The sequence below is a fragment of the Bemisia tabaci genome, chromosome 4 (assembly GCF_918797505.1).
Source record: "Bemisia tabaci chromosome 4, PGI_BMITA_v3".
Lineage (NCBI taxonomy): Eukaryota > Metazoa > Arthropoda > Insecta > Hemiptera > Aleyrodidae > Bemisia > Bemisia tabaci.
This window is the reverse complement of record NC_092796.1, coordinates 12,848,167-12,865,345: the sequence shown is the minus strand read 5'-3', so window position 1 is coordinate 12,865,345 and position 17,179 is coordinate 12,848,167. Positions and strand designations below refer to the sequence as shown.

At 41.8% G+C, this 17,179-nt stretch overlaps 1 protein-coding gene across 1 annotated transcript; it reads right to left on the bottom strand.

Annotated features, from left to right (window-relative positions):
- Positions 1-1,622: 1,622 nt before the first annotated feature.
- LOC109033418 (beta-1,4-glucuronyltransferase 1) lies at positions 1,623-16,904 on the bottom strand. Its single transcript, XM_019046020.2, has 6 exons — positions 16,629-16,904; positions 14,224-14,411; positions 9,936-10,240; positions 6,082-6,583; positions 4,180-4,333; positions 1,623-2,145 (listed from the first exon to the last, which is right to left on the bottom strand). The coding sequence occupies exons 1-6, from the start codon at positions 16,689-16,691 to the stop codon at positions 1,897-1,899; spliced, it is 1,461 nt and encodes a 486-aa protein (XP_018901565.2). The 5' UTR covers positions 16,692-16,904; the 3' UTR covers positions 1,623-1,896.
- Between the last annotated feature and the right edge of the window lie 275 nt (positions 16,905-17,179).

Sequence of the window (17,179 nt, the reverse complement as noted above, 5' to 3'; positions counted from 1 at the left end):
GTAATTTTCAACTGAGTCGCATTATGGATTGAACGCAAAACAGTTGAAAAGAAACATCCCTTCTGACTGGATCTAATACATTTAGACACTTTTACTCCATCGATGAATCAAATTAATTTCAGACAGTAAAAAAATAATAAGCTCATAAAATGCAACATCTTTACAATGGACTACCTATTACATGAAGTTAATTTTCTACATTTGGCATCGAGTTGGTTTCGTTTTTTAAACGAAATATAGCGTGCTTGAAGCTAGCCTCTCGGTCTTCAAGATATGGGTACAGAATTGTCTTATAGGCATTCTCAATTAAGCATTCTCCTCAGGCAGGTAGTCAATTATTTCTTTAAAGCATAAAACTCCTGAATCTTTTGCGGTTTTGACAAGATTTTGCCCTCAATGTGGTAATAGAAATTCTCTGGGAATTTTAAATTATCTTTGGAGTGAATATTGTATCAACATCAGGCGCTTAAATAATCATTTACCAAAAAATTGTAAAGCATATTTTACAAGGTACACAGTACACATCTTCAATTTTGCCATTTAAGACCTGTTAGAAACAAATTGTTCCGTAAAATTTCAGGAAAATTCGTATTTTAATCGATATGTTCAGGATCAAAATATCGACGAATCTAGTGCTCTTTTTAAAAAATATGCAAAACAAACCATGTCTTGAAATGACCAACTGCCTGGGTCTATGACAAGCAGGACCCTCCACTGGTTTCTTTGCGACGCACAGTGGATCGAGTCAATCAGAGAGGTCCGACCTCTCCTATTGACTCGCTCCACTGTGCGACTGTGGAAACTTTTACTTTCGGGGATCCAACACTTCCTTATGGGCAATTCTAAGTGAGTAACAGTCATCATACGCACTAGGAGGAGGATGAGCTGTGGCTGACGTATAATGAGCCAAACAAGTTTGCCAAGCTTCGGTATGTTTGCGGAATGAAATATTCAACTCGTTGTTCAACATCCACCCAAGGTAGGTCAACAGTTGAATGTTGGAGTCCCGGAAATAAAAGCTTCCACCACTGCCAATATAATAATGGAGGGTCTCATGTCTCCAATCTATGAAAAAATGCCCAATCTGACCAGCGCCCTTCGATATATTCGTGCACCGACAAAGACTACCCAGAGACAAGAGACCCTCCACTGCCCTCTTGGCGACAAGTGGAAGCTTTTACTTTCGGGGCTTCAACACTTCCTCGTGGACAATTCTGAGGGAACAACGGTCATTTTACCTACTAGGTGGATGATGAGCTTCGGGTGACGCCATAAGCTAAACAGGTTTCCCAAACTTCGGCTTGTTTGCAAAACGAAACTCCCCAACACGTTGTTAAGGTGATTCGACGGTTGCCATTTTTGTGTGTCAGAGCGACGTGCGATATATCGCACCAATTCGCTTCATAATTTCAGCTACTTGTCATTTTTTTCGAATTTAGAGATCGCACTTCTCTTGTCATGAGACCAAAGAATTCATGTACCAAATTTGACACAGAAATTCAACGTATTAAAGGCAGGGTTTTTTCAGAGGAAAAATATCACATTCGAGTGCAGTCTCGATATCAGTGTCGAATGTGATATTTTTCCTCTAAAAAAACCTTGCCTTTATTACGTTGAATTTCTTTGTCAATTGGTACATGAATTCTTTAGTCTCATGACAACAGAAGTGCGATCTCAAAATTCGAAAAAAATGACAAGTAGCTGAAATTATGGAACGAATCGATGCGATACATCGCACGTCGCTCTGACACAAAAAAAGGCAACCGTCGAATCACCTTAACCATCGACCTAGTAGGTAGGTCAACAGTTGAATGTTGAAGTCCCGAAAGTAAAAGCTTCCACCATTGCCAAGATACCAGTGGAGGGTCTCTTGTCTCTATAGCTATCGGACGTTGATTATGTTTTCGACCGAAATTTGGAGACAGCAATTCTTGAGACGGTGGGCGCCCGTTTGATCATATTCAGCGGATCCTTCTGGTAGCGAGCAAATATCTCTCGCTTGAACACTTCGAAAATGGCTCGATTGGCGTAGTTTTGCCGCTCGCGCCAAGGCGGCCATTTGTGCTTCTTCTCCAAGCCCCAGTGACAAGTGAAAACCGGCGAGAGCACTTTGAACTTGTAACCGGCCACGAACATCTCATACACCTGGAAATAAAACATGCTGAATTCATTTGTCAGTCCTCAGAGGGAGCGATCGTGTATCGGTTGTTGAGCCGGGGAGAAGAATCGACAGTGAAATTCCCGAACCACGTATCTCTCGTTGTGGGCTCCCTGTCATACTTTATTTATTAAATGGTAAACTACTCAACGTCAATCATTTAAAATTTCTGTGATTTTCCGTATGTGTGAGTAGAAAATTCTGTGGATACTTCGAGGAATCATTATGATTTCTTCTCCTTTAAAAGAATAAAGGAGGAGATTTTAAAACACTGGAAACGAGATGCGTGGTTTGAGTATTTTACCGTCGACAAGCCTAATAAAAATTTGCCAACGTGAAAAATCGCCTGAAATGGACGAGGATGCAACACGCGTATCATCTCAAGTTGCAAGGTATTTCACTGCCGTGATGGGGAGGAATGTTCTGCCGTGCTAAGGAAGAACGCCGTATGAACATTCGAGAGTTGCCAAATTTCCTTCGATAAAATATTCATTTTTGAGGAAATTTATGAATATTTTTCCTTTAAATTTTCAGAATCTATAGGTAAAATTGTGAACTAAATTATCTGAAAAATTGGGAGGAAAATATTTATAAATTAACCAGGAAATTCGCGTTTTATATAAGGAAATTTGGCAACGCCTGAAGGTTCATACGGCGTTTTTACTTAGCATGGCAGTCTTGTGCACGTGTGCAAGTGAACATTCGAATGCTGCTGAATTTTTTCCTGCCAATATTTATTTTTAAGTGAAAAGTGATTAGATCTTTTCTGAAAGTTTTCGGGTGCACTAGATTAAAGTACGAGTAAAAATCTGTGAAATTTTAAAAAGAATCCACAGTTCTCCTGGAAAGGTCCGATTTACTGACGAAGCATTTGACAGCGTCCGAATTTCCACACAAAGTTTTTTTTAAGCATGGAAACTCAATGGCCACTTATATTTTAGCTTGAGTTAGCCGCCATTTTATCCTTCGAACCTTTTCTAAATGTTGGACTAAGTACTCTTTTCTCGTAGATATTCACATGTTTTAGGGAAATAATATCTTCGTGAAAAATCGCCGACTCAATTACCGCCCTTAAAGTTGCCTGCAATCTGTACAATTCTGTGATCCTAGGATTGCAAGCTCGCTGTGTGCACTGTTCAGAAATGGTGTACATCGGGGTAGGTTGGACACCAAGAAAATAAGACTTTTCAAAGACACGAGCGCGCATCGTGGTATACGCGCAATGCATGAAGTATCCTGCAGACTTGTAAGGCGCTACTACGCGTCGGGCCAGCACCGTGCGGTACGCGCAATGCATGAAGTATCCTGCGGTCTTGTAAGGCGCTGCTACGCGTTTCGTGCCGTGCGCGCCAGCCCCGTGCCGGCCGCACTGTGTTTGTCGCGATGATTCAAACTAGGGCGCCAGTGGTTTTCAACTTATGAATTTGAAGTTTTTGTACAGTTTGTTGGAATTATCGTCATTTCAAATGATAAAACATTACATAAAACCCATCGACGACCATTCGAGCGACTTTTGTGGAAAAATTTCGCTGTTCACTTACTTCCAGCACAAAATAATTTCAAATTGTTGCATTCAACAAATCCGGAAAAGTTTTATTTTCCATAATTTCGGTCGCAGTCATGTTTTAAAGGTCGCAACCCTCACCTCTTTTTAGCGTCATAGACATTTTCGAAGGACCAGTCAAATCCATGCATGAGAGAGATTAATTTGCGTGTATGCTCAGAGCGCACAAAGTGGAGGAAAAATGGATTGCATTTTGCAAAAAGGAACCACTAGCATTGCAATGTTGCTAAGATTGTGCAACTTCTTTTGTCTTGGAGGAAAAACCCGATTATCCATTAATAGTTTCTATTTTACTCGCTAAAAACTGTAAATTTAAGACAAAAATTACCATCTAAATTTCATAGTTTTTCACGATTTCCGCAATTTTATTGTAAAGGATGAAGTTGCACAGTCTTAGCATCATTGCAATGCTAGTGGTTCCTTTTTGCAAAATGCAATCCAAATAATCTAGACCCACCTGAGTGTTCCTTGTGTATCCGTAGCCGATGAATTTTTCGTTGTGCGGCGGGACATCGTCCGGCGCTACGTAAAATGGCTCGTACAAGAATTCAAAATTCGTCACGTCGTGACTTATGTGAACATCCGTATTTTGACTCTCTTCGTTCTCCCACCTGGAAACAGGTTAGCGGAAACGTCAGATGCAACGTCTGTTTCAGTATTTAATTTTTACAGGTCATACCTTCTACCACAATAAAGAACTATGCTGATATAATTGAAGGTAAGTGAAACGGAGGTATATTCTTCCGATGTAGTCATCCAAAATTGACAAAACGCTCGGTCACGTTGGTTTTTTTCTTATTTTTTTTAAAAAACATTTTTAAACTTGGCGAGAAATGTGTAACTGGGTTCTAATTCTGCGATATTCTATTCTTATGGATCCATTCTTCCACCTGGACTCTCCTTCCAGGCAAGACTGAAAAGAAACCCAACGCGACTAAGAATTTTGACGATTTTGGATGCTTTAATAAGGTAAAGCATACCTTCGTCTCATTTAAATTGGAGAAATGCACACAGCTGGTTTTCAAACTGAGTAAACACTTTTTTTACTGTTATTCAAGTAAAGTTTGTGATATTCCTAGTTGTAAAGCCACATTTTACCTCATAGTCTATCGGAATTTTTGCACTGTTTTTAGGCCCCCGCGTTCAAAAAGTCAGTTTGAGCTTTCTTTCCGGCGGAAGGATCTATGTAATTTCGAAACTTCAAACATGTATTTCTCGAAATAGCAAAAACAGCACTTATGCGCCTTATCCTCCAGCGGGCCGATTATTGAAATTAATAGACAAAGCTATAGACAAAGAAGACAAAAGAGATATGGAGGGATCCCTATTGGTGGAAGCGGGTGGTCGCAATAGACATAGGAGGTAGGTAATAGACTAACAATAAGTAACGGCAACCCACGAGGGACCCGATAGTTAGTCCATCATTTTCTCCCTTAGTCTTTAGGAACCACCCATTTCAACCAATAAGATAGCTCCATACTCCCTACGTCTTCTTTGTCTATCGCCTTGTCTATCCAATTTCGATAATCGGCCCGCTGGCCCCTCAAATATAGCCCTTGCTCTAACCCTCTTCGACAAGCTCCCAAGTAGCAGAGGTTGCAACAACTTGCAACAAAATCGTTTGATTCTTGCAACTAATAGATTGATGTGCAGATTGCCTACTCTCTCCCCCGAAGGAGCTATCATTGTCGGAACTAGTTGCAATTAAGTTGAAACATGTTTCAACTTCAAAGTATTGCTGGTTGCCTATCTTTAGATTTTAAACAACTTTGGTGCAGCAATTTTGCAATCTCAGCAGGTTGCAACTTTGTCTTCCAATCAGATCGCCGAAAATCGCCACTTATCGACCAAAAGTTTCAACTTTTTGCTAGAGTCCCTTTATACCCAGAGTTAAGACAACTCACTTTTGGTTGGGCTGAAAGTGGCCTTAAAAAAAATCCAGTTCTGATTGGTTCTCACTCATGGAGGCCGAAACGAGTGCACCAAGATGGCGGTACCTCGAGTGTGAACAAGAATAATGAAAATATTACCTAATTGTGGTTAATCAAAAGTAAATTGTTATTTTCATCGGTCCAAAATGAAAATAGATTAAGAAATTATTCACAAACCAATCTCATTTTCTTTTTATTGATCAATTTGTTGATATTGTTGTTTTTGTGTGACAGACATCGCAGGATTCCTGATCCTTATACCTCAATATCGTTCGTTTGGGTGCACTCGTTTCGGCTTCCATGGCCAGCCAAGGCCGGCTGCCAGTCAGCTGATAATCGAGTTGTCTTAACTCTGGGTATAAAGGGACTCTACTTTTTGCAATTTTTACATTGAAAAATGCTACTTGGGCTGCGTCCTAGACTCTTACCTGGAGAAATTAGTGGCATACTGGTTATAGATGAAGATCTTATGGTGGAAAGGCTGGGCGAGTCCCTTGCGGACGAGGCGGATGAGGTCGGGCTTGTTCTTGGGGAAGTGGGCGCGGTTGTCGATCTCGTAGGTGGGCACGACGTAGGCGCACCTCGGACACCGCGGGCTCCGCCGCAGGAAGGCGTCGAGGCCCTGGGCGAGGTCCCGGCTGGGGATGACGTCCACGTCCAGGAGGAAGACGTAGTCGGTGTGGCAGTTCTTGCGCGCCAGGTTCCGGAGGACGTTCTGCGGGTAGGGGTTGCGCATCCGCCAGGACTTGAGCTCGGCCGAGCGCCACTTGAGGAGCCGCGCCAGCTCCTTCTCCGGCCGCAGGCAGTCCAGCCCCTCCGTCCGCGGCGCCGCGCTCGAGTTGCTCGGCATCCGGCTCCCCGGGAACAGGACGTGGAACGCCACCCGCTCCGAGATCGGCACGAAGCACCGCCGCAGGTATTTCACGTACCCTGGAACATTGCATCCATAGGCTAAAGGCGCAAGGGAGAAAATAAGCATCGGCGGTACCTGGAACTTTTTGTGATGGATAGAAAGACAGGGGGCAATCTAGCTCCAGCACTGGGGGAAAAAAAAACACATTGGATCTAGACACTATTGGACTCTTGACACGAACACACGGACTCTTGAAAACATTGACAAGAAAAAGGATTCTTGATTCAATCAGATTTAAACTTAAATCAAAAGGAAATCCGCTCAAATTAAGAGGCTTGGATCTTGATTTAAGCTTAAATCTGATTGAATCAAGAGTATTTTTTCTTGCCGATGTTTTTAAGAGTCTGGACTCTAGATCCAAAGTGTTTTTTTTTCCAGTGAGGGGTAGAGTGCCTTTACAGGGAGAGTATGGACGCTGGGCCCCGTGAAGGGCTTAGGCTTAAGGCCCAAAAACGGCGGCGCTTTGTTCTGGTTTTTCGAGGATGGGAGGAGGGGGGGGGGGTCATTGCCAACTTTGGACGGTTATCGCACCTAATTATCACCAACCGCACTTGCTGCCGACCTTACTATATCCAAGATGATTTTTCACGAAAATAGCACACGATTAGCCGTAAAACTATATAAATGCGTCGTAATTATGCATTAGAGTAAAGTTTCCGTTGCGACACGTAAATATAAGACTACGTATTGAGGCGTTTTGTACTGACATTTACTTACTTACAGCGTCCCCCATTTTCGGGCCCTAGAAGGCTCCATTCAGCCTAAGATGGCTGAGCCAATCGGAGGCGGTAACCGCAGTGACCACACTCTCCCTATAAAGGTCCTCTACATGTTGGGGTTTCGGAAGGACCCCCTACTTCAGAGGGGGATCCCTGGGAAACTCCCAAAAAAACTGAATTGTCTCAAGCAAAATTTTCGGCTGCTCTCGCGGGAAAGGCATGTGACGCGGTTGACTCGCTCATTCAGCGAAATCACTCACACTCCCTGGAGGCTGGAGGGAGAAAGGTATATATCTGACAGGTCTTGAAGTAAAAAAAAAATTGCGACAAAAATGAACCCAAAAACGGGTTGCAAGAGGCGAGTCTATGGTTCGAGTGGACTTAAAATCGCGAAAAATCAAAATCTTGACTGATCTTAATTACGAGATATCGCAACTTGAAATTTTCATAGTAAATGCAAGTTTACTACTGATTTTGATCCGCTTTTTTTGTTATTTGTCCATTGAATCGATGTTGATCAGTTCACGTTTTCATTCCTCGTTCGACTCATGTCGATCGATACATACCCTCTCAATACACGCAGACTACCTACCTTACTCTTTTTTTTAAGTGAGCAACTCGCCTGCTGCTGCGTCTGCAGCAATTGTTGTTATGGATATGTTGTGCGCGCTGATTTTGGTTCAATACATACTCGACTCTCTGAAGGCGTTTTATGTGCGCAAGTAGCGCTCTCTGACGACGAACGAACGAAGTAGGGATTGAGCGATTCATTCAATCTCACTTCTGTTGTTCTCCGACAGAGTGCTCTACTTGCGCACATAAAACGCCTTCAGAGAGTCAAGTATGTAATGAGCTGAGATCAGCACGCACAACATATTCGTAACAACAATTGCTGCGGACGCAGCTGAAGGCGAATTGAAAACAACCGCATAATACTTGTTGAAAAACAATTTAGCTCTTTCATTAATATTGTTATTTATAAAAAGTTGTATTTTATGGTCTTTTCATGGGGGATTCTCTAAAAACTTGTCAACGTAAACTAAAACATACATTAAGTTTACATGCAAAAATATAATATGGTAAATAAATACATGGAGACTCTCTTTAAAGAGATTCTTTTTAAAGTGGACTTCAAAGTTGATTGAATCCTGAGAAAAATTCTGGCAAGACTGAAAATTTGTAGCACGGTATATTTTATTTTGCATTCAAACTTGATATAAGTTTTAGTTACATACATAAAGTCACTTTTATAGCGCCGCCTCGCGCTCTGCGACGCCCAATCGCCATTGCCCCCTATCCTCCCAGAGATCATCAGGCCATTGGCACCTTCTGATCTCCTCCTCCAACCCTTGTCGCCAACCTTTCACAGGACGTCCACGCCGTCGCCTTCCGGGAGGAATACCCAATTGAAGACCTGCTTGGGCAACCGATCATCTGCCATCCTTCGCACATGTCCATACCAGACCAACTGCTTGGACCTGATATCTTGCACGATGTCCTTCTCCACACCCATTATCTCGAGTACCTTTTCATTGCGGATACGATAAGTTTTAGTTTACGTTGAAAATTTTTTCGAGAATCCCCCATGAATAAACCATAAAATACAACTCTCCATTGGTAACAGTATTAATGAAAGAGCTAAAATGTTTTTGAACGTGGATTATGCGGTTCGGCGATCTCTATAGCCAATCAGGTTGCAACTAGAGTACCTGTATAGCGAGAGTATGGACAGATCGCTTCATGGAGGGCTTAGGGCCCAAAAGTGCAGCCACCCGTCTAGCCAACTTCTAACGCACAAAATTTCACTGCCATTCTGTAGATTCCAATTCTAACGAAGATGGCTAAGAAAGTACATAAATGAGCGTTCTTCCACAAAAATGAGTAAATTTATGCAAAAACTAAGTCAAATACGTGCTTTATAAACGATGGTTCGTAACAGTTGTATTAATAAATCGCTCTGGATAATTGAAATTCATAGGTTGGCTGCATTTCTGGGCCCTAACTTTATTCGCGGAAGCATCGGTGAAGGCCTGATGGATTTTCGGAGTTTCACATCTGTCTATACTCTCGCTATACAGGTACTCTAGTTGCAACTCGCCGTCCGCAACTCGCTCAAAGTCATTGGCGGACCCAGCAATTTGGCAACACCGAATTTCCTCAGTTTAAATAAATGGAAATGTATCGATTTTGGAAGGGCCAGGTGCTCCGCTAAGAATCGATTATTTAGCATAAGTTTAAATAGAGGAAATCTAGTGTTGCCAAATTGCTTGATCTGCCTCTGCTCAAAGTAGGATCGGATCCTACTTTTCGCGTCTAGATGCGCGTCTAGCTCGCAGGTTTATCTGGCGCTTTCCAAACGGCCCTAAAATACGAAGCGTTTGGCTATCGACGGTGAAACTACCAAACCACGTATCTCGTTTGCGGTGTTTAAAAATCTACGCTCGCATTTTATTTTTTTGAAGTAGACCAAATCAATATCATTCCTTGAAATTTTCACAGAATTTTCTCCGCGAAGAGGAAAAATCACAGAAATTTTCAAGATTGGACGTTGAGTAGTTTTTCATTTAAAAAATGAAGTATGACAGGAAGTCTGCGACGTCGCAAACCGAGATACGTGGTTTGGTAGTTTCACCGTCGCTATGTATCCTACCTTGGAGAAGTGCGAACTCCTCGTCGCCGGCCGCGAAGAGTGCGACGGACATGGGCCCGATCCAGTGATGAGCGACCTGGGGGAGGGAGCCGAGCTTTTCGACGGAGCTCTGGGTGGCGAGGCACACGCTGAAGGAGCTTGAGGCGTTGATGTACTTCTCGCCGACCAGCGCCGCGTCCAGCATCTTGTACTTGCGCGACTCGTCCCATCGGCCCAGCTCCAGACTCACATGGAAGACCCCTGCTCCAGACCCCAAGCCCGGAGCCGACCCCGTGGCCGATGCCGCCGTCTGGAAGAACTCAGATCTGCAACCAATCACATCGTCCACCTTGAGCCGTTCGGCATAAAATTCAACAGCTACGGGCTGATTGTTGAAAGACAAAACTGTAGACAAAGAGGACATGGAGAGTATGGAGCGATCCTATTGGTTGAAATGAGCGGTTCCTATACTGCCGTGCTGAGGAAAAACGCCGTATGCAGGCCCGGACTTAGGGCGTGTGCAGGGCGTGCGGCGCACAAGGGCGCCAGCCTTTGGGGGGCGCCACGAAAGAAGAAGAGAGGGAAAAAAAGGGGGGAAAAGGAAAAGGAAAAAAAGGGAAGAAAGGACAAGGGGAAAAAAGGAAAAGGAAACAAGGTTGGGCAGTGAAAGCAAGGAAGAAGGGGGGAAATGGAAGGAAAAAGGAGGCAAGAAAAGTGAAAAGAGAGTCCGCGAGAAAGGGGGGGGGGGCATAAAAACCATAGACAAAATATAAAGAGAATTGCCGTCTAAAGGTAAATTTTCAGGACAAAAACTCCACCTGGTCCGTAGACGGTCAGGCGCCCCTTGACCCTAAATTTGCGGCTGTACAGAAATACAAGAGTAGGCATGTAGTAAGGGGGCGCCATAAATCCATCGAACAGGAGCCGACATAGCATTTTAGGCCACGTCCGCCATCTTGGATTTGAGAATTTTCAAAAATCGACTAAAAATTCGAGTTTCCCGTCGAAAAGTACCCCTGATCCCGCGGTTCACAAAGCTCTAACGAACAGAAACGGAGGCCAGAACCGGGGCTCATTTTAGGCCACATCCAACATTTTGGAGTTGAGAATTTTAAAAAATTGACTAAAAATTCGAGTTTTCCGTTGAAAAATACCGTGTGATACCGCGTTTCACAAGACTCGAACAAACAGAAACCGAGATAGCATTTTAGCCCACGTCCGCCATCTTGAATTTGAGAATTTTAAAAATGGACTAAAAATTCGAGTTTCCCGTCGAAAAATACCTCCTGACACCGAATTTCAGAAAAATCCATCGAACAGGGGCCGAGATAGCATTTTAAGCCATTTCGGATTTTCGAATTTTGAATTTTTTGAATTTTGACAGATTTTGATTTAAAACGCGTGATCCCCAAAATCGAAGTTCAGATTCGGATTCCTCGTAAAAAATCGATGCGATTTCATGTATCATACCCTGACACCGAATTTCAGGAAAATCCATCGAACAGGAGCCGAGATGGCATTTTAAGCCACTTCAGTCATTTCGGATTTTTGAAGTTGAACAATTTTACTTAAAACGCGTGATACCCAAAATCGAAGTTCAGATTCGGATTCCTCGTAAAAAATCGATGCGATTTCATGTATCATACCCTGACACCGAATTTCAGGAAAATCCATCGAACAGGAGCCGAGATGGCATTTTAAGCCACGTCAGTCATTTCAGATTTTCGAATTTGGAAAATTTGACTTAAAACTACCCAAAATCGAAGTTCAGATTCGGATTCCTCGTTAAAAATTGATACAATTTCATGTATCATACCCGAGCATAGCGTGAAGGAAAGAGACGTAACGTAGACATACTGATTCGAGCATATGAATCCAACGTGGCAACATGGGTAGTGCTCAGTGGGTCAGCGGAGGAGGAAGAATAAGAATTTATCGTGAGGAATTCCTCGGACGAAACCGAACGCTTAGCGCCGCCGGCGCCTCCCCGTTCGTTGCATCTCGGGCGACCAAGCGCGGCGGCGTAGTTCAACAGGAATCTATACGCGTCGTTAAACCTTTTTCCTTCACGCTATTTTAACATATGATACATGAAATCTCATCAATTTTTCACGAGGAATCCGAATCTGAGCTTAGATTTTGGATATTACGCGTTTTAATCTATTTAAATCGTAAGAGAATTTACAGAATTGTCCTTGAAAATTGATCACACATTAGTGTTTTTTTACGTCATTAAACCTCTTTCCTTCACGCTATTCTAACATATGATACATAAAATCTCATCAATTTTTCACGAGGAATCCGAATCTGAGCTTAGATTTTAGATATTACGCGTTTTAATCTATTTAAAATCGTAGGAGAAATTACAGAATTGTCCTTAAAATTGATCACACATTAGTGTTTTTTTACGTCATTAAACCTCTTTCCTTCACGCTATTCTAAAATTTGATGCATGAAATCGCATCAGTTTTTCACGAGGAATCCGAATCTGAGCTTAGATTTTGGATATTACGCGTTTTAATCTATTTAAAATCGTAGGAGAAATTATAGAATTGTCCTTGAAAATTGATCACACATTAGTGCTTTTTTACCCCGTTTTTCTTCTACGTTCACGTAATGAAATTAGATCAACAGTTGACTCATCGACTAGTCTAGCCTAACCCCTCAGAATCGGTCTAAAGGGCGAACGATTTTATCAGATAAGATGTGCGGTCCTAGTTTCCGGGCAATTGCGGTTTGATGGAAGCTGCGATGAGGAGAAACGGAAGATATGCAAAACTCGGGCGGATATCAAGTGAGAAACCAGGTAGGGGAAAGGCTTTCTTCCCGAAAAGTTAGTGCTCGGGCCAACTTACATGGTCACTGGAGCATTGTATAGCAGGTTGTGGGAAACTATTTTTTTGCAGCAACAACCAATTGGATCGCATTTTGCAAAAAGGAACTAAGAGCATTTCAATGTTGCTGGGATTGTGCAACTTAGGTACATTCTGTGCAAGAAGTAAACTTTGCGACGGTAATTTTCGTCTTGAATTCATAGTTTATTGGGAGTAGAGGTGAAACTAGTTTAGATGATCGTTTATGTTTGTAAGGTTAGCGACATTGGAATGCTCTTGCCGTATGCAAATTCGAGAGTTGCCGAATTTCCTCCGATAAAATGTTTGTTTTTGAGGAAAATTGTCAATATTTTTCCTTGCAATTTGCAGACTTTTAAGATCAAATTGCAAGCAAAATTACCTGCAAAATTGGAAGGAAAATATTCACAAATTTTCTTGAAAGTTAGTGATTTGTCGAAGGAATTTTGGCAACGCTCATACGGCGTTTTTCCTTAGCATGACAGTGTAGACTATCGAAGAAAATGATGGACTAACTTAAGGGTCTCTCGTGGGTTGCCGTTAGTTTGTCTATTGCCTACTTTCTATGTCCATCGCAACCACCCACTTCAACCAATAGGATTTCTCCATATCCTTTTTGTCATCTTTGTCTATAGCTTTGTCTACCAATTTCAACAATCAGCCCGCATAGATACCACTGCAACCTGCATCTTCGATGGCAATCGAAATAACGTTGGAGTAACCTTTGGCTCCTTTTCCCAAGTAGCACAGGTCCCAATAAATTGCAATCACATGGTGAAATTATTGCTATTGTATCGGAGTACGTGTTGTGTATGTTGTCTACTTACGAATTGAAGGGGTTTCTCCTATTGTAATTCAGTTCAATGATAAATTAAAATTAGTTATAATTTATTTTGCATTGCTCATTTCCTATCTTTCTTACACATCGGCCTTTATAGACCGAAAGACGTAAAGATATTTCAAATTCATGGTTGAAAAAGCATAAACTCACAGTTGCAGTAGTTGAGTGCATAATAGATTCATCATATTATGCTTTGTTATTTGGACTGACTTAATCAGCAGAAAAAAGACCAAGCCACACCTAGCCGGGACGAGAAAAATCAGTCTGCTATTAGATTCCTCCATAGGACGAGACGTTATGATAAATGTTAGCCCCTTGATGTTGTCGCGTTAAAAATATATGTTCTATACCTAGGTATATCAACTTTGGATTATAATAGTTAGGTGCAAAACTACCTACCTCACCCCCCTCCCCTCCAACATTTCAATTGGTTCTGTTCTACTGAAGTCGGTCCATATAATCAAGCATTCCCTCAGAAAATGAATTTTTCACTATCTTATATAGGACAAGACAAAAAAAACAAAAAAAAAAAAAAAAGCGCTCTCTATTAAAATTTCAGAAACACTGAATCATGCAAATCTTGTAGGTTATAAGACTGATTGATTTTTCGTAATACCTGGAAGTGGAAGTGGAGAGTGTGGGTCGAGGAAGATATCTAGATTCTGGGAAGAAAGAGTGTTTGCGCGGCTTGTTTTCCACGGAGCACCGGTAGGTGGCGTTGAAGAGCCGAACCGTGATTATTATATTGCAGATGGTCAGGAAGAGGACACTTATCACACTTACGTTCCACAGTCGGCATCCGACCTGTTTATCAGGACAAAGGTAAAAAACAACTCGCCGTTAGCTAATTTATGACAAGCCATAACTTGATATCACTTCTCCATCAGGCCGCATGAACGAACTCCTTGATGTGCAACTATTCTCGCTTGACGGTTGTCCGTGTTGCCTAGGCGTGTTATTGAAGGCGCACTGACTGTCCTAGTGTTCATTTGCGCTACACCGCGCGTCAACCCGTCTGGATGCGAAAAGATCATTTCTCGATTGCAAAGCTTCAGTATCTCTAATGCTAATTAATCCTTCGAAGAAGAATTTAATGGTGATTTGCCCAGCAATCCTTCCATAGAAAATTATAGAATCATAAGGAATATTCAGTAACATTTTTCGTGAAATGGATGCATTCACTAGTCCCTTACAATGAATGAAATATTCGAGGAGATTCTGATACACTGCAACCGAGAGGCGCCCTTTTCGCATCCAATGCCTCAATGTCACTGGTTTTTCTTCTAATCTTACGCGGAAAAATTAGAGGAAATTTTGGATGGACATCGCACAGTTGTATTATTCTTTTAAAAAATTCGACTTTTTGAGTCAAATTTGCAACGTTCTGGAAAACGACGAAATGAGGCCTCAGTCGAACCTAGATTTGACTGGAAAATGAGTGGGAGACCTAAGTTTGAAAAATAAATAAAGTGACATTGATGACAAATTAAATTTAAAAAAAAATTGTCTAAAAGACCTAAAAGTTAAAAAATCTTGACTGACAGGTAAATTCGAAAAAGGAATAAATGGATTTTCCTCAAAAATAAGTGTATTGATTCTGAAAATAGGTAAGTCAGTCGAGAGCCAAAATAGAACATTGGTCAACCCCAGGTCCGCTTCGTCAAATCCCGAATTTGTATCGTATCACCGGGCTAAACAAGAGGGGCATCTGATCAAACCTAGGTTTTACTACTTTTGGAATTCGATCATAACACAGACACAGCAAGACACAAATTCTTGAATTATCCTGAGCTATTGCTTGCTTTTGGGACCTTTTCTGGCCTACCTCGAAAACTGAAAGGCAAAATAGCACTACGTGCAGCCTCCATGCCTAGTTTGTATCAAATTGAGGGGCTTGGAGGACTAGGCGCATAAAAACAATTTTTGAAAAAAAAAAAACTGAGATATTAATAATTTCAAGTGAAACTAGTCTTAATGCATATTCTGGGAAAAATTCGCTCTCAATAATTCCAATTTTAAGCATCAAAAAGTCAATTTGAACTTTCTTTCCGCTGTAAAGTTTCGTGTAATGTCATAACTTCAAACACGTATTTCTCGAAATAGCAAAAACTGCACTGATGCGCCTTGTCCTCCAAGTCCCTAGATCGGACAGAGCTTATGAGAAAGGAACCAACCCATATATTTTCGAAAAAATTGAGATAAGAATGTTTTTGAATTCCACTAGCCACATATTTTCTCCTGCCAAAAACTGAAAGTCGAAAAACAGAAATTAGTTCGTGAAAAGAGGGGTTAAAGTTCACGTTCTACATTGAGTCTTACGGAGGAATAAAACTTCAAACCTCTTTTTCTCAGTTTCCACTTGATGTGGGTTGGTTCCTTTCTGATAAATTCGGTCCAATGGACCACTAGACAAGGTACGAATTTAACCAATCTGATACATGTTTCTTAACGAGAATTTTACGTAGAACACGATTCTTACAACGGAAATTACTGAAAACAACTCCTAACGAAGATATTAACGTTTTTATTTCACATTGGTTACGAGGAATTTGAACCGCCCGCTGACAAGAAACTCAAAGCTCTACGTGAGTCAAATCGCCCACTACAACGGTTTCAGCAAGCTTCTCAAACGAGCAATGTTCATTTCCCACCATGTGTTGTTCAAACTATAAGCAATTTGCTATAGCTGAGCCAAAGCGTTGAGATCGAGGTTGCCAGATTTTTATATCGCAGAGACTGTCATGATAACGTTTAGCGCTCGGTGTGAATCACGTAGAGCATTGAGTTTTCATGAGCGGATGGTTTGAATTCACGCATTAAGAATCATTAAATATCTTCGGAAGGAGTTGATTTCGGTAATTTTCGTTGAGTGCACCGTGTTCTACGCGAAATTTTGGTTAAAAAACATGTATCAGAATGCTGAATTCGTACCTTGTCTAGTGGTCCATTATCCTGCCCCTCTAAATTTCCGGTCAAAAAAACGCCTCACTGTGCGTTTAAAAGTTGAAAATCGGATCTTACCTGGATGATCGCGGTGCCGCAAATGTGGTTGCGTTTGTGTCCGAGGACTGGAAGACTGGCCATAATTCCAATCGCTCAAGCGCTGGCACATCTTCGACTCTTCCCTCCAGAAGTCGTCACGTCAGCGCGCTCATTTGCAACGAAAAAATATGTAATAAAATCGGTGAGTAAATAAAAGAGGAAGAGCGGAGACTACATTTTCGACACCAGTGTGATCCGGCGAGCTCTCGGTGTTTTGGAAGCGGCCGATGAGCTTCATGCGGCGGCGCGCACGTCTGCGCGAGGGGCGGATATTGATCAGCGGTGGAGAGCTTGCCGGAACTCTGCCGTGCTAAGGAAGAACGCCGTACGAACCTTCAGGCGTTGCCAAATTTCCTTTGATAAAACAAAAATTTCCTGGTTAACTCATGAATATTTTCCTTCCAATTTTTCAGAGAATTTTGTTCGCAATTTCACTTAAAGTCTCTGAAAATTTTAAGGAAAAATATTCGTATCTTCTCTCCAAAGTAAACATTTTATTGAAGGAAATTTGGCAACTCTCGAATGTTCAT

What these genes read in the sequence shown, in the direction of transcription:
- LOC109033418 (XM_019046020.2), bottom strand. Translation starts at nt 16,691, where the DNA reads ATGGCCAGTCTTCCAGTCCTCGGACACAAACGCAACCACATTTGCGGC. An exon ending in GCGGCACCGCGATCATCCAG is followed by an intron (nt 14,412 to 16,628) that starts GTAAGATCCGAT and finishes CCTGATAAACAG; the next exon opens with GTCGGATGCCGACTGTGGAA. An exon ending in GGAGTTCGCACTTCTCCAAG is followed by an intron (nt 6,584 to 9,935) that starts GTAGGATACATA and finishes GCAATGTTCCAG; the next exon opens with GGTACGTGAAATACCTGCGG.